Raw genomic sequence first — 26,313 nt, 5'->3', positions numbered from 1 at the left:
TGCATGCTCTTTTTCCTTTCTGTTGTCAGTCTCTTAGGAGTATACTAGGGTATTACTATTTTCTAAATATTGAAATTGGTTTGAGTATAACTTAGCTAATTTCTGAAATACATCTTATCGAAGCTTTCATATTCGTCTTCTCAAATTTCATACATCCTAATTTGACATATTTAAGTTTTTGATTTTTTGCAAGTATGAGAGAAGACTTTATTTTTACATTATAACTAAGACTTCAGAATGTAAGGACTATAGTTTTTTATGATTTCAATTATGAATGTCCCCAGTTTAGGCCCTTAGTATAGAATGAATGGCCTCATAGTCTATCTCACAAGTTGTTGTGAGGTTAACTCAAATAATTGAAAATATTTTAATATATAAACATAAAGTGACTAAGTGAATGTATAATAGTACAGTTTTTACTGGACATATGTCTGAAAGTCTGTCTTGTTGACTAATCTTTTGGGAGGTTTATTGATCAACTTTCCAAGCTCATTGTTTATTTCTACAATCCAGTGTATAGCTTAATGTTGAGGTATTTGATATTTTTTTACTTTTTGTTTTGAGGTACTTAAAAAGTAGTGTTGGTTCTTGTACCATTCATTGTTATGTTTGTCCTCATTAGTTGATTGTTGTGTGTTAAACAGACATCCCTGGAGCTTACTCTCCACACTCTGTGAATCCACTCATTAATCACCAGTCACCTTTGGAGATGGGAAAATTACTTACCTGTATTTCTTTTTCTCAGAAAGCGTGCTCTGGAATGGATTCACAAATGAGCTACCCTCCTTCCCTCAAAGAGTAAGGTTTCTGCTTTACAGGATTTTTTTTCTTGGGTTATTTTTCCTCTCATCTTTTGAATTTGAAAAGAACTGAGGGAAGGCACCTGAAGAAACTACTGACATACTCACTAGGGGAGTTCCAAAGCTTGTGCTGCCCCTAGGGGCAGTGTCAATGGCTCTTAAAGCTAGAAAGCTCATACTTGGAGTTGAAACAGGGGCTCAAAGAATCCATTTTCCCAGTGTACCTTCTGAAAGGATAAGTTTCAGGTAAGTAATTTTCTCTTACTATGTGATATGCTTTATTCATACTTATAAAAATATGCAAGTCCACTTCTCCAGGTACATAGGCAACTGTATTTACTCAGTTTAGATGCATAAGCTTTACTGAATGTTAGAAGGATTATAAAACAAATGTCTGATCTTGAGTTATATGAAATCATAATATATTTTAAATCAATAAATATTTGATTAAAGGTGCATTTGATAAACAGTGTATTGTGCTAGTGTTGTCATGTCTCTTATTTCTCACTAAATAAAATCTGGATAAACTTTTTAATAATTAAATACAAAAGTGTTTTTTTTTTTTTTTGCATTCAAATTCCAAGAGGTGTGTAGCTAAAGTGTGTGCATGCATGAGCGCGTGTACACCAACCCACACCTATATACACATGTAGGCTAGGATGATGTAAACTATTTACTTCAGATTAGATGTTTTCTGTGTGTGTAGTGACCAGAATGAATTACTCAAGTAATTTTTAAATGCTTGTACAATTTTTAAAAATTATTGTGAAGACAGTTTGAGCTGTTTAAGTAAGGTATTTTTTCAGTGTAGTAGCTATATGTAGTGTGGATTTAGCTACTTAGTCAATATATTATTTAGAGCTCATAAGTATTTTACTCAATTCTTCAGCTACAAAATGCAAGGTAGCTACCTAAAGAGTAGCAAGAGGTAGATAGCAAAATGTTAGAAACATTTGCTCATCAATCTTCTGTGTATTTTGTCCTTCTTTTTAAATCACATGCTGATTTAATATTTTAAAACATTTGAAACATTTGCTGTATTTTTCTCTTCAGAAGTAGCTTTTAAGTGAATGTTACATTGAAAACTGTCCATACGAACAAGGCAGCATTTTCAAGTAGTTACCCTTTTCACTTATGATTAAGGCAGGTTTGACCAACTTCATTCATTTGAAATGGCAGCTCCGAACTTGGAAATACGCAGAAAAGACTTTTCAGTAGCAAATGGTTATCACAAAGTCCATGCATTTTACTCTGCACCTGAAGAGTAGTAGTTTTCAGATTAGATAATTGTGTCCCAGTCACAGGGTTTATTGAGAGCTAAAACTAATAGCTATTTCCTGAAGCAAGAAAAAGAATACATTAGTATAAACCTGAAGCAGTTCAAGTTCGAAGAATATTCACTGTGATTGCTTCCAAGGATATTACTTTTACTATAGTTGACAGTGAGTCAGAATTTTCTTGTCTAAGATTATTCATTTAATTGTTCATTCATTTCACAAATGATTTGGCATAACTCTATCAAAACAACTTTGAAATAGAAGTAGAAATTTCGTACTAATGAATTGAATCAATGAGTTATTGGGACAGGCTTAAGATTTGTCTTTGAGCCTTCCAATAGCCACCTGGAAAATAGGAAAAATAGGGTTATAGAGTTCTCATTATTAGGTAGGAGTAAGTACGTACATTCTGTAAAGAAAAACAAAACTAAGCCTAACTCTAAATTTTGAAAGAAATGTATGATGAGTTGTTTAACAGAGGGGCATTGAGTGATGAATTGTCACTATGTAAGAATTTTTTCAGTGTAAGGACTGTAATGGATCTCATAGTTATGGCAACATTTAGTAATCTTCAGTGTTTACAAAAAAAGTTATTGTATCCAGAAAGCAGATAATCATCTTAGAATCCTATTGCTGATTCTAGGATACCATGAATTATAAGATGCAATACTGATTTAATAGAAGCTCTTGAGGGAAAGTAAGAACTGTTACATTGAGTAATTGTACATAGTAATGTATGTGAAAAGCTAAAATATAAAAGTTAAGGAAATACAGTATATTATAGAAAGATGACCATCAAATATGACCAACATCAACATGTAAAGGAAGTGTTGAGAACTATGATGTGTGGTTTTTTTTTTTCCAAAAAAGAGCATCAAAGAAGTTTTTTTATTTTCCGTTGCTCGTCATTTATAGTAAGATTAAACAGAAAACTTAGAAATCATAATTATCCAGCTGGAGAAACCCATCTTCTCGGGTGTGAAGATAATAATTGTATATGTGAACTTTGCTGTAAAAATGAAGCTACAAGACACATAGTGTGTGCATACATGACTGGTATACTCTAATACTTTTTAAGTGCATTGATGGATCTTTAAAAATGACTAAATACAAAAGTAATGAGTTCCTACATAGGCATCACAGAAATAAATACAAGTGTAGATGTATCTGAAATACAACATAATCAGTGGAATAAGATAACCGCAATTAGTTATGAATATATTTAACTTTTGGTTTTTATGTAACTATAGTAGGAAGCAAAATGTATTACCTGAGCCTTTTGTTTTCTGTCTTCTTTTCAAGCTTCTTCCATTTTACCCTCTCTTTCTTGGAGAAGAGCTAAACGTTGAATGTTCTGTGCTTGTACTCTTACTGAGATTTTGTCAGAGTAGGACTATTTATTATATTTATTCTTTTGTGCCTCCTATTTTAAGGCACCTGTATTGCTTTTTCAAGTAGAGAGTTTTGCAAAAATGAGATAAAATTTTTTATTGAGGTCATAAAAATCACATAAGCCATGTGTTTCTCTGACCTGCAATTTTTTTTTTTTCTGTAATAGAGATCAAATCTTTGTACTTATCCAGCAAAAGCTAAGCTTCCATTGATTTGTTACATTGAGATAGTTTTCTTAAACCAAATTTCCTGGAATCGTATTCTTTGGGTTTACCTTCCGTTACAGACTGATACAATATGTTTAACATTGCTTCTAACTTTTAAGCTGTTTTGTTTCCTTAGTCTTTTGTATTGCTCGTCACTTTAAGGTTCTACAGTTTGAAATAGTTTTTAACATCATAAAACACTGTTGATATATCATTTCTTTATCACCTTCCCAATATGCCTTTTATTTTTATGTACAAGGGCTCTTGGGAATGATTCTCTCAGAGGCTTAAGCTGTGCTTTGCCCTCCATGAGAACTGAAATTATTTGGTAAGCGCTTGCTTTCTTTTTAGCTTCTAATTTTTCCCTATTTTATTTTGTACATGATATTTGTTTCAAGGTCAAAGGTTCCGTTACAGTTACTATGATGAATCCCAGGGGGAGATTTATAGATCCATTGAACATCTAGATAAAATGGTAAGTCTTTCAGGTGTGGGTTTTAATGCTCTAAGGTGTTTTCTTTCATTTCAGTTTAGTGATTCAAGACTTAATATGTTGAATTATACAGTGGACTAATAATTCTTTCCCTACCTACCTAACTAAATGTGCAAAATATAGTTTATCATCATATGAATATTGATTATAAAAATAATCCCTTTTCTATTAGTTGAAATTTCCTTTATCTTTTTTTGATTAATGAGACTAAGAATAATTAGATTTGGATTTTAGATGCTATTTGGGGGAGTGTCTCAGGTTTAGGGAAGACAGGATACTAATGCCATTACTTATTTTTAAGCAGAAACAACCACAGCAAATTCTTAGTTTATTTTATTATTTAATTGTATCTTTTGGCCATTTGGATTTTCTGAAATGGTGTTTCATTTTGTTGTTTTATATACAGAATTTTAAAATATGATTGTATTCTTACATGGCCCAGAACTACAGTAGACATTGATCTTGCTGTCATTTTCCTTGAAGTAGTACAGTAGTCATAGTACTTGTTTTCATATTTAAAAAGTCATACAAATAATTTTGTTGTTGTTTTTTTTTTTACCTAAAATAGAATATTAAATATAGCAGATATCTCACTGATTGGAACAGAATATTAAATATAGCAGATACATCATTAATTTGAACAGAATACTAAATATAGATGAATCTCTAATTTGAACAGAATATTAAATATAGCAGATAAATCACTAATTTGCTCTGACTTTTGACATAATTTTAGTTCCCTAGTCCTCAATTTGTCATCTCTAAGATAAGAGACTTGGAGTAGGTGGTCTCTAAATTGTCTTTAAACTCCATCAGACTTTAAGCCTGTGATCTGTTAAAATCAACTTTACCCCTGTTTGAAAAGCCTTATGCATATGTTTTAGTACAAGAATATTTAGTCTAAAGTAGATAAAACATTTTAGTAAAGAATCTGGATTTAAAACTATAGCTGGGCTATTATCTTGTATATTTTATTAAAGGCAAAATGGAATGAATGCAAATTTAGTTACTTAGGAGATTTTATCATATTTAAATTTATCTTGTTACTTAGATCCAATTATGTCTGAACACTTTTGCTTTGGAATTTTGTTTGGATTTTAATCTACTGACTTTTTTTTTGCCTTTATGATGTTGTCGTTTCAGTTAATTCTTTTCTGGCTTCTCCTTCTGATCTTATTCTTCTGAGGCTTAGTGCTCACTTGCCTCAGAAAACTTTTCTGGTTCTGTTGTCATTTATTTTTTTCATGTAGCAAGTGGTTAATGGGTGTCTAATGCGTGTCTGGTACTGTGTGAAGTATTGCAGATGTTAAGAAGAGAAAACATTGTCTCCCACTTCATGGAACTTACAGTGTAGTCATTGAACAGACTTAGAAGCTATTATGGTGTAGAGATGTAAGAGATATTTAGGACACACACTCTCCTTATTGTTCCATGAAAATGACATACGTGTGCCTAGCTTAGGACTTTTGCCCTTTCTACACTTGACTGTCTCACTTACTCTGTGGCTTTGCTCTGCTTCACCTTCCCAATGGTACTGGCTGCCCTGTTTAATTTTACATCATACCCATTTAGCATTCCCAATCCACTTAACCCTGCTGCAGTTTTTCTTTCAACAAACTAAATATTGTACTTATCACAGTTTTGTTAGGAAATTTATTTTGTTCTCTGACGTATCCAAAGTGCTTAGAGTCGTGAGTAGAACATTAGTAGGTGCTCAATAAATATTTTTCAAGTGAATGAATTAGTGAATATAATTTTCCTCCGTACATAATTAAATTAAGCAAATTCCCTAACTGTAATATGAAAAAGAAATAAAGGGAAAGTAATTTATGATAAACTAGTATATTTTTTAATAGTGTAAGCACCCAGATGCCAACTATGTTAGGAGACATTATGAAGTAGTTAAATGCTTCCACATTGTATCATTAATATAAGAGCTACCAATCCAGACCTAAACAGTTATTTTATATTTGTGACTCACATTACTAAGCTGTGTTGCAGGGTGACTCGATTTCCCAAAATGGTGAATAATTCTTAGTAAAGTTGTAACCTAAACAAAATATAGCCTTCCCTCAGTTTACGTGATATGGAAATTCCTGGCGAATCTACTGTATATTAAAACCAGGCAAAACTTCTTAGTATTTATATATAAAATAGGGTTAAGGGTATAAAGAATTATACATGATTGTTTCATCTATGTGGACATGTCAGAGTGCTTTGGGATGAGAACAGTTATTTGTGTGGAGGACAGTCCTGTGTTAGAGGACAATCAGCATCCTTGGACCCCACTCACTAAATTCCCCAGTAGCGTCTTCTAATTATTGGGACTTCGCAAAAATGTGCCCACAACTTTCCATTACGTCCCTATGGTAAACCGTCCTTCTATGACCCTACCCTACCTAAGTTTTCTTCTCAATATTAATTACTGTGTGACTTGTTATTTGTTGATTTGTTTGGTGATACCCTTCCCTATTAGGTTATAAGCTTTATGAGATCAGGATCTTTGTCCATTTTTTTTTCAGCCTTTCACTGGGTACTAAATATATATAGTTATTGAGTGAATCAATGGAAGAATGGACAGGGTAGCGGTGAGAAATGAAGCTAGAGAATCTGGAGCAGGCTGTTTAAGGGGTATTAAATAGGAAAGTGATAAAATCAGATTGTATTTGAATAGATCACATAGCTGCTATGTAGGCAGCAAGTAGGCTGGTGGGAGGTCAGAAGAGAAATCAGTAGACCAGTTTGGTAATCCAGGTGACAGATGGTAATTTAGACAGTGGATAGGGTGGTGATGGTGGAAGAGAGGGACAGAGTGGATATATTCAGTGTATTTAAGAGATAGATTGATGATAGGACTTGGAGATTGCTTGAACTTGCTGAGGAAGGAAGTATCAAGGATAGCTTCTAAATTTCTGACTTATGCTGCTGGTTGGGTGTTGGTACTATTCACTTAGGTTTAAAGCACAAGAAGATAGGACTGATGTTTTAGGAAGTAGGGAAATCCCATTAAGGATGTGTTATATTTGCTGTTGCCTTTAAGATATCCAAGTGGACATGTCAGTCAGGTAGGCATTTGGATTTTCATTTTGCTAGTTATTTTTGAGTGCACTTACAGTCCTAGGCACTGTTGGAGATATGGCAGTAAACACACTTGCTCTCACAGAACTTTTTTTCTAACAGGAGGATATATATATATATCCTCCTGTATATATATATATTATAAAGGTAAAGGTATGTATAAGTTAGTTTCCAATAGTGATATGTGCTATACAGAATATATAGAAAGGGTTTTGAAATGGTACATGATTTGAGTGATTGGTGACTGAGTGATTGTAGAAATACTTCCCTGAGGAGAGACATTAAGCTGAGATAGTGATGGTAAGAAGGAGCAAACCAAATTCAGATCTGAGGAGTGAGCATTCTTGACAGAGGGAACTGCCCGTGCAAAGATGGGAAAGAGGCTGGTGTGTGAAGAAAAGGAAAAAAAGGACAGTGTTGCAGGAGTGCAGTAGGTAAGGCTAAGAATGGTACAAGCTGTGGCAGGAGGGACAGACAGAGAGCAGATAATGGAGGACTTTATATTCTAGGGTAAGAAATGTATGTAAGTACAAGGGGAAGTGAAAATGATGTAATCACATTCTTTTAAAGGTTATTCTGGTGGTTGTGTAGAGGATGGATTCTACATAAGGTTCAAGAGTAGTAATGATGGACATGGGCAGTAGTTGAGGGGAGAGATGATAGTAACTTGGACTAGGGTGGTATAAGTGGATATGGAAAGAAGTTGGTAGATTTGAGATCTCTTTCAGAAATATTAAACAGAGCTTTGCTAAGGAATTAACTATATTGGCTTGAAGCCCAGAGAATAGGCCTGGAGTAAGTTTGAGAGTTCTAACAGGTAGATGGTAATCAGAGCCAGACCAGAGGTAAGATTGTCTACTATAGTAATCCTTAACCTTGTCTTTGTAACCTAAATCATCCATGGAACTTTTTCAAAATAGACTTGCCCATACCTGCCCCAGGAGATCGCCTTTTGGTAGTATGGAAAGAGTCCTAACATCATTTTACTCCTAAATTTGCTTTGTTAGGTGAATTTAAACTGTCTTACTATAGCCCCTAATCTGTTTAAGTAGAACAAAATTTCCTATTTATCTGTCTTCCCTTGTTTTCTATTCAGCTCTTTAAATCATTAGTCAACTTTAATTAAGCAACATTTAATTTTGCACAGGTAAGAATTTGTGAATCCATGAATTGATGCTTTTAGCACAGAGAGATGTTCTCCCCAACATATTAGTTTACCCGGTGCTCTGAAGTCACCAAACATAGTGCCATTCTTTGGAACTCTCTAGAACTGTGGTCACATTTAAAAACTTTAATATTATTTATTATTCTATGTGTGTGTGTATATATATATATATGTATATATATTTATATATAAATATCTGTACTTAATTCTTTTAGTCTTTTTTTTTTTAATTTTTTAAATGTTTTAATTTTATTTTTTGAGACAGAGAGAGACAGAGCATGAACGAGGGAGGGTCAGAGAGAGAGGGAGACACAGAATCTGAAGCAGGCTCCAGGCTCTGAGCTGTCGGCACAGAGCCTGATGTGGGGCTTGAACTCACAGACTGTGAGATTGTGACCTGAGCTGAAGTCGGACGCTTAACTGGCAGAGCCACCCAGGCGCCCCAATTCTTTTAGTCTTCTAATTCTATATTGATTGTTAGCTATTATTAAGAGAAGTAGCTTTGTTTATCTTTCTTGATGTATATTATCAGTTAGGCAGATAAACCTTGGTTTCTTACTTTGAGGCAGAGCAAAAAGAGTAACATTTATCTGTTGGCATCATTCTCATAATTCTCCTGAAATTGTTGCCTTTTCTGGTAGCTTCTAAGTCTTTGAAATTAGAACTTTTGTTCAAAAGTATGTGTAGAACCAGTAAGCTTAAGATTGGCTTCTAAGTCTGCATCCGATTTACCATACTTTAGATGTCCAAAATCACCAGGGCATAATTTTTAAATTTTTATTTAAATAGACTGGGATACAATTACTGAATATTGAGTATTTGCTTCTTATTAATATGTTTGAATTTGATATTTCATTTGATAGTTGACTTAGAGTCTGATTTTTGTGGTCCCTTTCTATTTATAGAATTTTTAAATGGCTCATAAGTGTTCCGTTCCTTTATTAGCGTGCTCTAAATTCAAGTTATAAGTCAATTCTGGGGGATTGGAGTAAATGGGTTGAGATAATCAGAATGGCTAGTTCCATACATATAATCACGTATGTATGTCTTTATGCATATATGTATATATGTACACTCACTGTTAGACTCTTATATAACCTGATTTTTAACTGACTTATATAACCAAATGGTGAATATCCCTCTGTATATTCCTTTTCCAAAGTGCCATTTTATGTTATAAATTATTTCATTCGAGAACCATATTTTAGTTTATGTGTGCAATCTTTTGAGAGCAAATATAATTGGATGGTTCTCTAGATGTATTAGCAAATGTTAGCAATTCTGAATTGTAATTATTATGCCTTTTGAAGTTTGATAAAATGAAAAACTATTTATAAAATTTTAGGTACAATCTGTTCAAAATTAGTGTGTAATAAAGTTTTGGCTCTTTTTTTGTTATCAGGAAAATCTTATTACATATAGTTACTAAAGTAAGTAAAAGGGTTTCTAGGTTCCAAAAGCAGAAGAAAAACAGCTTTTCCTCTTATTGCAAAATAATTATATCTCTAAAATTTGAATATCTTGGAATTGAATTATGTGAAAAAGATATGTAAAGAAAAATATATAGGAAAATAAACTGGATCTTCCAGATGTTGTAATTGGGGAAAAAAAAAAGTAACTAGTTACAGGAGATATAGATTCTGGAAGTGTTACAATAGTATTGGCTCCTGATTATGTTTTTGGTAATTAGTACTTTGCAATTTCAGTAACCATAGTGACCAAAGCAGAACATACTTTAAGACATTGATTTTTGTGTACTTTGGAGATTATTTACTAGAAATATTAAAGATACATAAGTACATACATACATACCTTATATATGTCACATAACGTAATTTTTTTCTGTACCACTATTGGTGTAGACCAATGTGTCATTATGGACATTGCCAGCTTATTTACGATTCAGCAAAGAGGATCTGAAAGTGTCATTGTAGCCATCTTTGTAATGTATTTTCCTTCCAAATTTATTAGTAGTCCTTTCATTTAATTTGAACTTGAGCTACTTTTCTTCCTATTCTTTTGTAAGTGAAATTGTTCATATTTGTCTACTCCTATTCTTTCTTGAACTTAGGCCAAGGTTTTATAGTATCTTCTTTTAAGAGAGCTATTTATTAGTATGTTGCTTCTTAGCACTACTGTCTTTAGGGTGATTTTTTCCCCCATAAAACTTCTTTCACTCTAAGATTTTTATCTTGTCGTCTCTTACAGAAAGCAGAATATTTCCTTTTCTTACCTTGCCTCCCTAAATGTGTACTCATCTCTCTAATATATATATATCCTTACTTTAGAAAAATGAGGCCTCAATGATAATATGGGATTAATTGTGTGTTTGTAGTAATAAAAAGACATGGTTTTAGTTCTTATGTCCTAAAGTCCTCTAAAAACGTTTGCTCCTTTTTTGTGCTTGTTACTTTAGAGGGAGATTGCTTCTGGGTGATAATATTTAAAACTAAATTAAATTTGGGACACCTGGGTGGCTCAATCAGTTACACATCTGACTTCAGCTCAGGTCATGGTCTCCCAGTGCATGTGTTTGAGCCCTGCATGGGTTTCTGTGCTGACAGCCCAGAGCCTGGAGCCTGCTTCCGATTCTGTGTCTCCCTCTCTCTCTGCGCCTCCCCCGCTCCTTCTCTTCCCTCCCCCACTCTCTCTCTCCCCCCTCCCTCTCTCAAAGATAAATAAACATTTAAAAATTTTAATTTAAGTTAAATATCATATATAGATAAACTTTTTTTAAAAGGGAAGATTTTTGTTGTCTTTTTTTTTTCAACGTTTATTTTATTTTATTTATTTATTTATTTTTTATTTTTGGGACAGAGAGAGACAGAGCATGAACGGGGGAGGGGCAGAGAGAGAGGGAGACACAGAATCGGAAACAGGCTCCAGGCTCTGAGCCATCAGCCCAGAGCCTGACGCGGGGCTCGAACTCATGGATCGCGAGATCGTGACCTGGCTGAAGTCGGACGCTTAACCGACTGCGCCACCCAGGCGCCCCAGATTTTTGTTGTCTTAATCAGAGTCCTGAATTTTCAGCTTTGTCAGTTAAAACTGTGTATTCAGTTTAGGATTGCCACTTGGGATTTGACATTACAGGCTTTTTTACTCATTACTTGGAGAGTCAGCATAATGATAGATTCCCTGTGCCCTTGTCCCCCCTCAAGGTAGAGAGTTAGCTTTCAGTCTGAGGATTTCTTGCTGAAGCTGCTAGATTTCTCAGAAACCCACATCGTGATGGATATAGGCTTTTGGAGTTCATGATGTTTATTTTGTATCTTAAATCCTCACTGCTTCATATTAGATTTAAGTTCATGCCAACAGATTCTCAATGTGCTAGGCCCTAGGCAAGATTTTCATCACCTGGACTTCAGATTCTTTGATCATATCTTCTAGTATTTTAGGGAATAGAAGATTAAGCATATTTGAGAAGCACTTAGTTTCTTCATCTTCTGCGAATTTTGACAGTAGTATTAAATTAGCATTTTCATCTCCTTGGAATTTGGTAACAGTAATTTAAAAATTGTTAGCATCAAAATATAAATATATACAAAAGAATATATGCCAATGTTCTGTATTACTTAATGGATATCCTCTTTCTCATTATCATTATTGCTGTTGTTTGCAATACTTTATGAATTTTCCAATTGGAGACTTTCACTCATGAGAAAAGCCTTATTTTTTCTCTGTATCCCTTTATAAAAGTGCATACCCTTTCACTATCTTTATTTGTCAGAGAATTGATTGTAATGGAATTGATTCTTGTCCTAGTAGGTATATAACACACTTTAGGGAATTAAAAATTTAATTTTAATCCCTTAGTTTTCATCATCTCAATTTTTTCTTTTCCCTTCTGTAATTTAACCATTATATCTTAATTTTGAACACGTTATTTAGTAGTGTCTTCTCTACATGTATAACTTTATATCTTTCTCTATGAAGCTTCTTGGCCAGCCATTTTGAATTCTTTGTCTTTAACAAATTTGAGCATTAAGTTTTCTTCTCTTTGAATTCTTCATGTCAATATATAAATGTGATAAGTTTGTTCAAAATGTACATTAAGATTTTAATATTAAAACATAGAACCTCAGTGTTGCCTAATTTGCTAATGACTAGAATTCTATTTAAGGTAAGCTGTCCCAACTTCATCCAGAAACAATAAAAGTTCTCTCAAAATGTGTGTACCAGTTACAACTATGTGAGAGTATTTAAAGAATTGTTTTTATGTCTCTTATACTATATGAAGCAGAGTAAGTCAGTGAGAAAGAGCCTCAGATTAGAAATTTAGAGGCAAGCTTTTAACTGTTTTTTTTTTTTTAATGCCTCAGTTTCTTCATCTTGTAGGAAGTTTTATCTTGATTATCCATATGTATGGAAGAGATTTGTAACTCCATCTCTGCATTACTACTTGGTTTGGAAATATATTGTGTCATTTTCTTTCTACCAGAGTCATGATACTAATTGTTTATCTTAGGTTTAAGTTTTTGTTCATATTTCTCTGAACTTGCACCATATGTCACTGGAGACTGTTGACCTGGAAGCCTCCTGGTCTGTAAGGGAAAACAACTTAGCACATTAAACACTGGTTGTGGACAGATCTGAGAGTGGCTAATTGATGTGCAATCAATTGAAAGTTGATTACATACACACAACTATCTTTCAGATGTATTTGCAGGAAAGTGTGATGATGTTTATGAATGACTTGAATACTCTGAAAACAGGTTCTTTATAAAACTAAATTTTCATGCTGCCACTGCAGTACTTGTATGCAACCTACTGATCTAGTGATTACTGTCATTTTTCAGATGAGTGTTCATCTGATTACTCTAGGTGCTTTTCCACTGCTGTTGTTTTAAAACTTGTTGAAATATGATTTAAAAACCACACAAAATATAGCAGTTGATTCCTTGGTTAAACCACAATTTACATTCCTCTCAGAGTATGTTAGTCCAGTCTGTTGGACACAAATGTAAAATATTTTACCTGAATTAGAAAACAAGGTAAGGTAATTGGTGAATGAATGAGAATCAGTGATTTATTTGCTTTATTAAAGGTGCTCTCTATTATTGTACTATGAACACATTATTTAAATGCATTTGCAGAGTATGGAATTTAGTGTGAATAAGTGTCCAAGTCATAGTGGTTGTTTTAATAATATTAATAAGATTTTTGATTCTGAATTAAAATCTTAAAAATAATGCATTATAGTTGAAAGTATAAAGAGAGAAAAAGATTTTTAAAAACTATTCAAAGAAGGACTATTTTGCTTAAGCATTTATCTTTTATGAGCTTTAAATTAATTAAAATATGGTAGCTTTTTCTTAGTTTGTGCTATCTTTTTATCACATACTGATAATTCAGAATGCCTTGCATGTTATGTTTAAGTGTATGTTATGGAATTAGCTAAATTATAATAAACTTTTAATTATTTATGCCAGTGGCAGGAGAAATATGGTGGTTATGGGGAAAAACCAGCCATATGTCAAATTTAATTTTAGATTTTATATGAACATTTTCACAGCAGATTTACTTTCGTGAATATATTTATATAAGAAAAATGTAAAATTGTGAAATGTTTGAGGATTGTGACCCAAGTGGTAACTGGTGATGGTGCTGTAGAAACATACCAGGAGGTCAGAAAAAACTAAAACTGAGGATTGGAAGTGTTCTGTTACTAAAAGTATACATATTGTTTAGAGTTGACTATAATGAGATTACCTTTGATGAATGAGTTGGATATTTCACAAGGATTACTTAATGTATTTTCTTTACTTCTCTTTAACTAAAAAATTATGGTTTTTAGCTCTAAGTAACAGTTTTAAAATGTCATGAGAAAATAATAAATTATGTACCTTTTTCTTTGTCTTTCATCTTCTTTTTTCTCTTCCTTTTTTAGGGTATGAGTATTATAGAACAATTAGACCCCGTATCTTTTAGCAATTACTTGAAGAAATACCATAATACTATATGTGGAAGACATCCCATTGGGGTGTTATTAAATGTGAGTATCCTTAGGAAGCCTTGATTTTTAACATTTGATCCTGTGATGTTTCAAAATATCTTAATTATTATCATCTGTGCTACCTTATTAGCATTGTTTTTAGGTATATATAGTAAATATTCTTTTTAGTACACTTAAGATAATTTGGATTTCCATTATTTTGGTTACATGAATAAAGTTTTTACTGGAAGACAGGCCAGTGCTTTCTTTTAAATATAGAAAAATAATTTAGAATAGAAGCCTAGTTTTTCTCTTGACTCACAGCCATTATGTTCTTTACAAATAGAAGCAAAAGTAACCTTTGGTAATAAGTAACCTTATTAATTTTTTGGTTTTATTTAATGTTCTAGACTCCATAAAAAATAAACAGAAGATTCTGTTCTTGAACTTCAGATATTCATAATTTAGTAACACAAGACAGATGGCATGTATATATTTTTCTCTTTATAACAATAATATTTCATGTAAAGAGTAGTAAGAGGCAGAAGTTTCAGGTAGTTGGATTTTTGAAAGAGATAATAACAATAATTTTTCCTCTAATAAATAAAACAGTATGGCATTCCTGAAAGAAAATGTGAGACTTTTTAAGAAAGAAGAAAGTGTATATACTCAGGAATGAGAGGAGGAAGCAATAATGTGTTCATTGTTTGGAGAGGCAGAGAAATCATGGAGAAGGTAATGTTAGTCTAGAACAGGGTAGGGTAGGACCTTGGAGTCCAGTGTTCGTTTAGTGTGATTTGATTTAGTACATTGTGGATTTTTAGGAATGGTTTTCTCTTAAGCAGTATTGGCTGGAAGAAGAGCCTGTTCAGGGCTTTAAACTAATTCTTGAAATTTAAACTAGGTAAGCTGCACTAATTTCCTAAAGTCTGAATTGGAGCAAATAAAATTTTAATAAAGTAAATGATGAACTAATCCACAATTAAAGTAAAAATCCTGGTTTACCTCTTAGATCTAGAACTTAATTTATATATATATTTCACATTTCGTCAAACTTAGACAAAGAAGAGACCCCAGTATTTCATGACAGAAGTGGCTCCGATTTGGTTTAGAGAAAAGAGAGGTATATTTTTCTTGAAAGTGGCCTTATTAAATATAATAAAGGTAGGGTGAAAGATGACTGATACTTATCAAGAAGCTAGGTTAGTAGAAGTTCTTTGAGAGAATGAAATAAGGAGTCCTCTGTTTTACCTATTTAATATGTGACAAGATATTCAAGAAACAAATCAAGAGAAGAGTAAAGAATCTAGGCTTCAGCTGTGAAGCGGACAAAGTTAAGCCACCAACACATTCAAAGAGTACTCACTTTTTTATTATGAGGTCTGTTGTAACTAATTTTTCTTTCCCCCCCCCCAGGCTATCACAGAGCTCCAGAAGAATGGAATGAATATGAGCTTTTCCTTTTTGAATTATGCCCAGTCAAGCCAGTGTAGAAACTGGCAAGACAGTTCAGTGAGTTATGCAGCGGGAGCACTCACGGTCCACTGAAGCTCTGAATCCTCAGGGATGCCACCTGCACATACTCATTCTCTGTCCGGGGTCCCAGCCTAGCCCTTACCAAGATACTGGTCCTGGTTTGGGGGGATTCTGAAACCTCAAACTAATAGAACTTTCTTCTCTTCTTTTCTAGTAGGTGTAGTCCTTCCTTAATTTCAACTCATTAAAAAATGCTTTATAGTTTAGGGCAGTGGAAGGAAGGCTGGCATCAAAATATTTTGATCAAAAAAGATGGCAATGTAAAGGCCCAGTTGTGGGAGACAGTTTTTTTGAGAGTAACTTGTAAAGCATTTACCATATCCTAAATTTGCACTCTTTGCAGACTTGTGCACATATATTCCGCTTTCAGAATAGTTTTGCAAATTGTACACAAACAAACAAAAAAGGGTGGAAGCTTTTTAATAAAGAAATTGCATTTATAAATGATCTGTATTAGAATATAATAAATCTCCAGTTATAGTCAATTACTACCCGTGTTGTACAACAGATACCTTCTATTTTAGTTGCTAATAAAGGGCTACACAACTCAAAATAGTCTGATTTAAACTTATTGCTCTGTGGTACATAAGAAAATTGTTTTTTTATTAATTCCATCTCAGAATTTTTATGTTAAAAGTGGTAAACTTCAGCTCATGTAGAGATATGTTAGGATGTATTTTATTTTTTACATATTTATGTGATTTTTTTTATCACAGATAGAATCATATTTTAAAGTTAGCTTTTAAAATTACATATAGTTTGCCTTTTTGTGTGTGACATCACTTTGTGTCATTACTATATTGTAACGATATAAATTCAAGATTGGTAAAAGAATGTAGATGTAGTCCTTTCCTTCAAAGATTGTGTTTGATAGGCACTAGTCTGCAAATGAGGAAATGTTGAAGAGTATTCTTAGTGATTTTCAAATCATTGCAGACCAAACACTACTGCTATGCCTTTGTAGTGCTTTTAAGCAGTTTGACTCTCTATTTGAATTTATAGCAAGAAATCATTAACAATAACAAAAACAAAAAAAGCCACTGGATTTTCTTACAGTTCTACAAATTTTTTTGTCATGATTTTTGGTGCGGCTCTTCCAACTAAAATAATGGTATGGTGTTGTATTTCTTTTTTTAGCATAGACCATTCCTAGTCACTTCGGGGGGAAAAGATATATAAATATATATAATTTGATTAGTTAATTATTGGCCACCATGCATGTATTAGATTATACCTGTTTCAGTATAACACTGGGTATCTACATCACACTGGAGAGCATTTGTATCTTCAGTCTTATGCCAGAATAGCACAATTTTTAGATGCCTTGCACCAATTTTATTTAAAGATTTGCATTTCTTAGTTACTAAATATCAACTTTCTATACTCAAGAATTGAGAAAAAATAATGTTTTGGATTCAAAATTACCCACCTATATGTGTATGGAAATTATACTTGTACACGTTAATGATTTATTTCCCATCACTTAGGTATACTTTTGAGTACCATAAATATTTATTCCTTATTTATTATACAGACTATAAACATTTTAAACTTGACTACAGAGTGCATTTTTATTATTTTCTGAGTATAAAATGGATACATGACTATTATAGAAAATTTAGAAAATACTGAAAAGGATAAAGAAGAGAAAAAATTGTCTGCAACTTCACTATCCAGAGATAACACTGTTAATATTTTTTGTATTTCCTCTCAGTCTTTGTCTATGCTATTTATATGTATGAGTGTGTATATGTGTTTGTGTGTGTGCATAATAACAAAATTGAGATTATATTGACCATATAGTTGTATATCCTACTTTTTATAACTTCCTAAGTACTCCCCCATATCTTGGAAAGTGTGATTTTTAAAAAATGGCTGCCTAATATTTTATTGTATGAATATATACCATAATCGAACCAGTTCTCTCTTTGGATATCAGATTGTTTCTAGTATTTCACAATTATAAATAATAGTGGGATGAACATCTTTGTATGTGAAATTTGAACTGTATATTAGACTAGTTCTTAAGGACATATTCATGGGAGTGGGATAATTGGTTTAGATGGTGAGAACTTTTTAGGCACTTTAAAATATGGCCAAATTACCCTTCAGAAAGTTTGTACCAAATTAGCAATACATGACTACCCATCATACTTCCCCTTCTCCACTATTGATTATTATTTTCTAAATTTTTGACAATTTGTTAAGCAAATAATTGGTTGTACTTTTGATCATTCTAGTAAGAGTGGCTTTACCGTGAATACATTTCTTTTTTCCTTCTGTGATTTTGTAGTTGATTGATTAATAGAAAACATGAGAGGATTGCTTAGCTTGAGTGGGTGACACCCCTGTGAATATGTTTACTGTGCATTTGAAACTCTGGAATATTTCACCATCACTCTACCCTTTCCTAGAATATGAGCGTATCTTTCATACTCAATTATGAAGTAGAAAGAGTTCCAAACTGGTAGTTGAGTACTGGATTCTAGTTCAGTCTGTGCCACTGTTGAGTTCTCTTACCATAAATATTTTGTGTTCTGTTGAGACATTCTCATCTGTAAAATGTGGAAGTGATCTTTTAAGGACATTTTAGTATCAAAGTATTTTAGTGTTGGGACTATTCTTTAGAGATTCTGGTGTTACTTAAATGTTAAAAAGCTACATGATTAAATTAGATTAGAAGTTTTATCTAATTTCAACTCTGCATACATAAAAATGAAAGTCTTAACACAAAAGGGAAATTAATTTGCATAATTCAATACAGTTACTATTACCTAAATAATAAGCTTTTCTACTTTAAGTGCCTTAAAAGTGTTTTGTATTTGAAATCTAAAATGTAAAGGAAATTATTATGTAGTTCTGTACAGTTTCTTCTTTATTATGTACTTGTGAGTTATTTGCAGCAACTTTTTTTTTAACCGTAGATTGCACAGAGCAGTATATTCATGGATTCTTCACTATTCTACTAGTGAGGCGTTGGGAAATGTATGTTAAAGATTAGCTCAGTGAGCAGGTAAGTAAATGCTTTGTCTTGGGTGGGCAACAAATCTTCATACAGAGTAGGATAAAGGACTATTCAGATATCCCAGTGTTTATATTTAGATACTCCAGTGTGGGTGGTATGTCCAGAGTTAGTCATTGATTATTGTTTGCAGGTCACACATTTTTCTTTGGCAGTAAATAGTTTATTGCCCTAGATTAGACGTTGGCAAATGTTTTGTGTAAAGGGCTAGATACTAAATTTTGGGGGTTTGCAGGCCATATAGTCTCTGTCCCAACTATTCACCTTTGCTACTTGTAGCACAAAAGCAGCCATAGGTAATATGTATGTGAATGGATGTGGCTCTGTTTCACTCAAACTTCATTTACACAAAAATACAGGTGGATTTGGTCCATGGGCCATAGTTTGCTATCCCCTGTCCTAAATATTGTAGTTTACTTGTAGTTCAAATATTGGTCAGTAATTTAAACTGCAACAAATGATTGTAAGTTTATATTATCCCAAATCTCTCTTAATTTGATGTAGTCTACATGGCTGGGTTTGAGTGTTATGTAGAATTACAAAGACAAGTAAGGAAGTGGGTAAAGGAAACTGAGAGGTCTTAGGAGCTAGTGTTAAACCACTTTGAAGCCCTTTCATTTGCTGAAGTCCATTGAGAGTTTTGCTTTGCTACCAAAAATTAAAAGAGTGATGAGTGGAGGTTGTGACTGGTTGTTGCAAATTATAGAAATTATTTTAAGCCCTTGGCTATATAGATGGTATTAGAAGATGGATGAGATGAACCTTTTACCTGAGTATTCTAGGCATAGACCAATAATTTAAGAGATATGGTAAAATGTGACTCTATTTTGTGACTACCATCTTTCATCACCATCCCTTAATATTTAACCCCCCACTCCCACCCTGCCCAATATTTAGTTGATGGGAAAATTACTACACTGTTTCGGTCTCATTTACTCTGGATCACTGAAAACTTCATCAAAGATGGGTATTAGTCCATAGACTGGCAGTTGGGTAGTGCTGGGGTATGGTTGCTTGAAAGACCTAGTGTGGTTGTAGAATTATTACTGATTAGGAGGTGTAATAAACCACATGCAGTCTGACATTCAGTCTAAAACGTTTATATTATGTTGAATGGTAAGTGCTACATATTAAGGGGGACATTATGAACTATAGTGTTCATAGGGAAGCATCTGGAATGATGAAAGTCGTGAGTGCTATAGAGAGTGGATGTAGTTAAATTGATAATATTTATTTTGGAGAAGATAAGTTTAAAGAGAGGGAGTTCCCCCCCCCCCCCAAATACTTGATTACCATGTGTAGGAAGGAATAGAGTTGTTCTTTGTTGTTCTTGGTGGAAAAATTAAGAAATGGAAGTTTCTGGTTCCACATTTAATGTTCTGTGTGAGAATTTCTAAATGCAAATCAGCTGTGTCCTCATAAAAGCATTGGAAGTACTCAAAAGCTAGATCAATGGTTCTCAGAGTAGCATCCTTTACTTTCAGCATCAGCATCATCCTGGGTATATTATTGGTGTAGATCTAAAATGATGGAACACCAAGCTGAAAAAAAGCTAATGGAATTAGTACAAATAAAATGGAACTTACTTCATGTGTATAAAATTATCAAGGGCAGTAATTTTTAAATAAAAATTGATTTTGATCATTTAACACTAACTTTCAACATAGATTATGAATTGATTGTTACATGTTAGTGGAAGAACACTGGAGCCTTAGAATAATTAATATACTTTTGTTTTAGTTAAAACATTTAAATATAAGCTAGAAGTTTCTATTTACTAAAATAAATTTAAGTTGTTCTTTAAATCATTGACTTAACTTTGTTAAACAGGTGCTTCTTCAACATTAAAACAGCCATAACCATAGCAGAAGAGGGTGTTGAGGGAGCTTGCTCTTTTTATACATGTGAATGTCCGAATATTAGGAAGGGAGCCAAGAGCAGCTGGCAGATAAATTTTCTCTGCCTTCTTTCTCTTTTACTCTTAAGTACGACTGAGTGACAGGTCACACTATTATTGACTGTGATATATTTGGTAAAAGTACTTCAAGTGATGCTGGTAACTGGGACTTCTGTCTTTTTAAAGTCACTGTTGTGGATGGAATTTGTTTGCCTATCATGAGTTCATTGATAAATGCTGCTTTTGGGGGTACTATGTGAAATTTAGAGTTTTAGATTTGTTGTTTATTTAAAGGTTCTCTGGGGGATTTCAGAGTGGTTTGTGCCCAAGATGTGTCACATTTATTGCTTATGTGTGTAAGTTTAACTCTAATACAAGGTTTTTGCCAACACCCTATAAAAGAATAGAAAAAACTTTTAAAGCCAATTCTTCTGATTTTGAAAGCCATAATTTAATACAATTGGTTTTTCATTATAAAATGTTTAAATGCGTATTTCATACTGTACAGTGAGGTTTTAACTTTACTAGCTGTAGTCCTATTTTTTTTCCTGTCATCCTAATAGTGAAACCAAAGAGCATATAAATACCATTATTAAGCTATTGAAGACCAAGTGTATTTGGCTGTGTGCAAGACCTGACTTCTGGTCTTTAAATCGGCCAGTGCAACTTTTCGAAAATATTTTAATTTTTCTGGCCACCATATTCTCTAAATTACTTACTGAACGTGGTGTTATATACATTTAAGTAAGAAATACTAGAACATGTTGAAAACTCAAAAAAAACCCAACACAAACACTAGAATGATATATAAATGACATATGAATGACAGAGTTTTGTGAGTTTTTAAATGAAATACTTAGACTGTTGAAGTAGATAGATTTAATAAAAGTATTTTTAGCTTAACAGTTTCATAAATGGAACTTTTTCTAAGTTTTCTTTTCTATTAAAATTTATCCACTTGAATCTAATATAATAGACAAAATTTGTTCGATTTTGATGAATTTTAAAGCAAGGAGAACAAAAGAGTCTTCATATGAAGTGTTTTCTGAAGGACAGGAAAGTATAATCCTTTTAATTGGAAGCATTTTTTAATTGGATTTTTCCATTTTCAGTTTTTAATTGTGGAAACCAGCTTCCTTACTGATTTTAAAAGATGGTAGAATTTAATATTCCCAGGCTCTTTGTAGTGCCAAATGAAATGAATGATAGTGTAAGTGATCTGGTAAATTTGAAACCACTGGCCCAAGGTCCTTAGTTCATATTTTACAGTATCTTTTGGTGTTTACTGGTATTTAGAAGTGTTACAAAGTTTTAAAAACAGTAATTAAAATGTGCTTGAGCTGCTTGCCCAATGACATGTTGAGCCAACTCTCAACTAGTAAGATACTATGGCTTCTTTTTCACTGGAATTCATTTTCAGCTTTGCTGATGAGTTGCTACGGATTTGCTGAAACAAGTCACTGCTCTTTGCTAGAGCAGAGTTTCTTTCTTTATTAATGTGAGTTAGAATTGAATGATATGACCCCTTTCCACCTTTGACTTTTTATGACAATAATAATACCTTATTATTAAATATATTGTACTTTTAATTTTTAAAACGTTTCACAACTTTTTCTTTCCTCTTAGTCTCTACAATAAGTAGGCCAGACATTATTACTTTATTATTGATAGAGAACCTGATGCAGGCCCATACAAATAATATGACTTACATGAGTTTGCATGGCTAGTTAGTATCAGAGCAAGGACAAGAACTCAGTTCCTCTAATTTTCAGTCCTATGTGTTACAAATGCTATACCTTACTATTACTACTCTATGTTTTGTTTTTGGTGCTGGCTGTTTGAGATATGTTAAATTCAAATATAATGGGATTTTGCAACTTTAATAAAAATGGGAATCATTCATGTACATGTCTACTTTGATTAATTTAGGCAAAAATAGACTTCTTTTGGTAGATTAAAGTACTCCATACTTTAACTAACTCTGAAGACTTCTATTTTCTTTTCTCGGAAGTTTACTTTAAGACCTAAAAATTCTATTCTGTTGCTTGCCATTGTTAAAATGCACCGCTGGTTTGTAATGGGACACTGACAAAAGTGAAATTTAGGTTATTTGGTATGTGAATTACTGATGGTGAGACTTTGCAGCACACGCTTGGCTCTCACCCTTCCAGTCCATGCATAGAGTGTCCTGCAAGCACCCGTGACTCTGCCTTGGACTGTCTCATCTGTACACAGGGCAGATTGGAAATGCTAGGAAGATAATGCCTTGGGAGCAGCCCTCAGCCAGTGATGGACGGGAGTTGGAGGATAATTATTCTAGCTAACTTGCCCTTCTGGTGATACTCTGAGGCGTATTTCACATTGCCTCTAAAGAGTTTCCAGTGGGACTGGACTTCATTGCCCACAGCAGGAAACTGTTAAATATGTATTCTTTATTTTCTTCCTCCTCTTCACTGTCTCACTTCCATGCCTTTATCCAGTGTTCCCTGGGATTACCTCCCAAATGAGCTTCTTGTTTTTTGAATTCTTGTCTCAGAGTCAGTGTCTGGGACCATCTAAAACACTTTTTCTTGAAAACACTTTTCACCTGGGAAGTAAGTCATTACTAGTATTCTTGTTAGATATGAAAGATTTCTTAAAAAAAAGACAATTATTTTGAACCAGATCTAAAACAAGTATTTTAGTGTTCTATTTTAGCTTGTCTCAAAATTATATCCATGTTTAATTTAATTTCCTTAGCTTCATTTCATAGCGAAGGAAAAACTCAAAGTAAAAACTCTTAGGTAGTAATACAAGCTAAATATCTTAGGTGGAAATCTTAAGAAGGACACAGTGAGTTACCTGTTTTGGTAGAAATTAAAAAGGGTTTGGTTCAACTAAAGTTATAGATTATTTCCTACTTGGATCCTACTTTCTCGTTTCTTACCAGGGCCTGCTTATTCATAGTCAGGGACCAGGATTAACCTTGACTAACACTGATTGTAAGGATAAATTTAGTTTCTGGATAATTTTCCCAGAGATTTTTCTATGATTCTCATTAAGTCCAAACTTTTTTGTGATCTTATTAAGGATTAAGGAATATGGAGTTTATAATTTGAATAAACTGTACATTAAATTTAGTGCATTGTAAGTTTATCTTTTATAGCTCTTTGATATCTTTTTTTGAATTAGGAATACTGGGTTTTACATGTTTTTAAAAAACAATGTGGGAAGCATTCATTTTAGACACATGTTAATTGTCAGTCTTCTTTCTTTTATCATGTAAAAATTGTGATATGTGTGTGAAATTTATGCTGTATTGATTTGGTTTGTGAAATGGAATATAGATGAATTTAAACAGGTTTATATTTCTGTTTTTTAGGGCCATTCTAAGATTAGCATGCACAAATATTTTCCCAAAGGAAAAACAAATCATTGGAAGAATATATTTCAATTAGTTATTCTGTTTACAAGATACCATCCTAAAACATCTCTGTATTTTTTTAAGAAAAATTCCAGAGAGTATATACATAGTGTTTTCCCCTCAGTGTAACTGCCTTGTGGTGCCTTCAAGATTCTACTGTGTTTTTGAGTACGTGACAGGACATTTGACCTTTGGGGTTATATTTGTCTGTTAGAAATGGTCAAAAGTCAGCGGGGTGATGAGATTGGACAATATGGTTTAGAGGGAAAAATGTTAGTGGTAAAAGAATAAGTCTGCCTTTCTCCTGGGATACATTAAACTGCTCTAAAGTGGAGACTTTCCACAATTTCGATAGTGTCATATTGGAATAAGCTTGTAGTCTGTTAAAGTAACTATTTGTAAAAATAATTTTTGTTACTTCAAAAAATTAATCTTGTTACTTTTTAGACATGTTACATCCAAGCAGCTGCCTAAATCCAGACAAGGCTTTTGGCATTTCAGATATCTCAATATGATAGCTTGAAATCTGGTATAAGAACCAGAGATGATTTTTAAAATGTGTAAGAAAGCTGGCCCATTTCCTGAACACTAAATATTGAAGTGATTAAAAATGGGGGATATCTTTTTGTAAAGTCTTTACTGAAAGTTGACTTCTACAATGTGAACAATCTCATGATAACCTGATCAATAAAATAAGCTTAAAAAGTTGTCTCTTTTCAAAAGTTAACATATTTTCTATCACCAGTAGGCCACTTATACAGTACTTCTGTATTAAGGATTTAAATACAACCTGGCCTTTTTAAGGTTCAAAAGTGCTCCCTGCCCTCCACTAATGTTAAGTACTTGTGTTGATTTGAAAATGTTGTGTTTCTGGATGTTTGTTAATTTGATGAATCTTGCAGGGTAAGTCTTTTCCTGAAAGTTCTGCTTCGTACAATTGTCAGAGAAGATTAACTTGGATGAAACAATGATGCATGTTTTAACAGTTAAAAATTTTAAAAATTTCTGTTTAAAATCAGATCTCTATAACTGCCACAGATAACTATAATTTTTAAAAGTTCTCAGAATTATTTGTGTGTTAGGAAAATATTGTACCTTATAGTATCTGGTTTGCATTTTTTTTTCTGCTGTTTTAAAAAATCTTCACATTAATTTCTCTTAACAAAACTAATCTTGAAATAAATGTTTACATTATTGAATGGGGAAAGGTTAAACCAATTATTAGTAGTACTAAAACAGGCTGAAATTTAGGTCTGGCGTTTTGAATGGAGTTTGGATTGAATATCTAAAGGATATCCGTTTCTACTCAGGTATTTACTTCAGAGTTAACATTAGATTCAGAATTACTTGATTGTAATTTACATTTTAAATGTTAATGTAGAGATTTTGCATCAACAATGTTTTTTAATTTCCAGATTCATTTATGCTTATTTTTTAAACAGATTTAAATAATTTTTAAGTAATAGAAATGTAGGTAAATATGTTGTATTTAAATTATTACCCCTTTATTACTTGAAAGGAACTTTGGTTCTGTGCATCATAAGAGCTTTTGATATGGTATAACACATTTCCTTTATTTTTTCCTTGAAATTTTACCTCTTTACCTGAAGAGATGTCTGTCCATAATAGCCTCAGGTGTCTGTGCCCAACTCATATGAGTGAAATTACTGTTACTATACAATGGCTTAGAATGATATTTTTTAGCAAAAATTTTATAGTAATTTCATTACTACATGGTAATGAAAAGCTTTCTGATTAGGATCTTTAGCTTTTCTTGCTAGTTTCTACCCTATTATTCTTCCTTCTCCTCTCCCTTTTTAATGTCTACATTGTCGGTATCTTCTCTACAATTTTAGGAAACTAGATATTTGAAAAAGGAGTCATTTTCACTGAGTTTTAGTTTTTCTGTTCAAGATGAGCAGTACTGTGATAAGGAGATGTACTTTACTTCCTTCTTTTATAACAGCTTATGGCACTTAATATTCTTAATGAATAAACCTTTACCAAATGTTAACACTCATTTGCAGATCAGCCTAGGAACACCCTCAAGAAAGAAGCAGATGGGTTGTGTAGTAAAATAGAGATACTGAGATTTTTGAGCGTGGGGAT

The 26,313-nt window shown here is 32.9% G+C and overlaps 1 protein-coding gene across 4 annotated transcripts in view; it reads left to right on the top strand.

The window, feature by feature from the left end:
* MEMO1 (mediator of cell motility 1) overlaps positions 1–16,435 on the top strand; it is a 124,531-nt gene extending 108,096 nt beyond the window's left edge. For all 4 annotated transcript variants that reach the window (XM_086700310.1, XM_086700312.1, XM_086700311.1 and 1 more), the window contains 3 exons: positions 4,074–4,150; positions 14,302–14,406; positions 15,763–16,435. In XM_086700310.1, the coding sequence (XP_086556436.1) occupies positions 4,074–4,150; positions 14,302–14,406; positions 15,763–15,894 (314 nt within the window). In that variant the 3' untranslated portion in view covers positions 15,895–16,435. The remainder of the gene's footprint in view (positions 1–4,073; positions 4,151–14,301; positions 14,407–15,762) is intronic.
* The last annotated feature ends 9,878 nt before the right edge of the window (positions 16,436–26,313 follow it).

Source organism: Puma concolor, chromosome A3 (assembly GCF_028749965.1).
Source record: "Puma concolor isolate L17-30 chromosome A3, mPumCon1.1.hap2, whole genome shotgun sequence".
NCBI classification, from domain to species: Eukaryota; Metazoa; Chordata; class Mammalia; order Carnivora; family Felidae; genus Puma; species Puma concolor.
The sequence above is the reverse complement of the archived record's forward strand: the minus strand, read 5'-3'. Positions and strand labels throughout refer to the sequence as shown.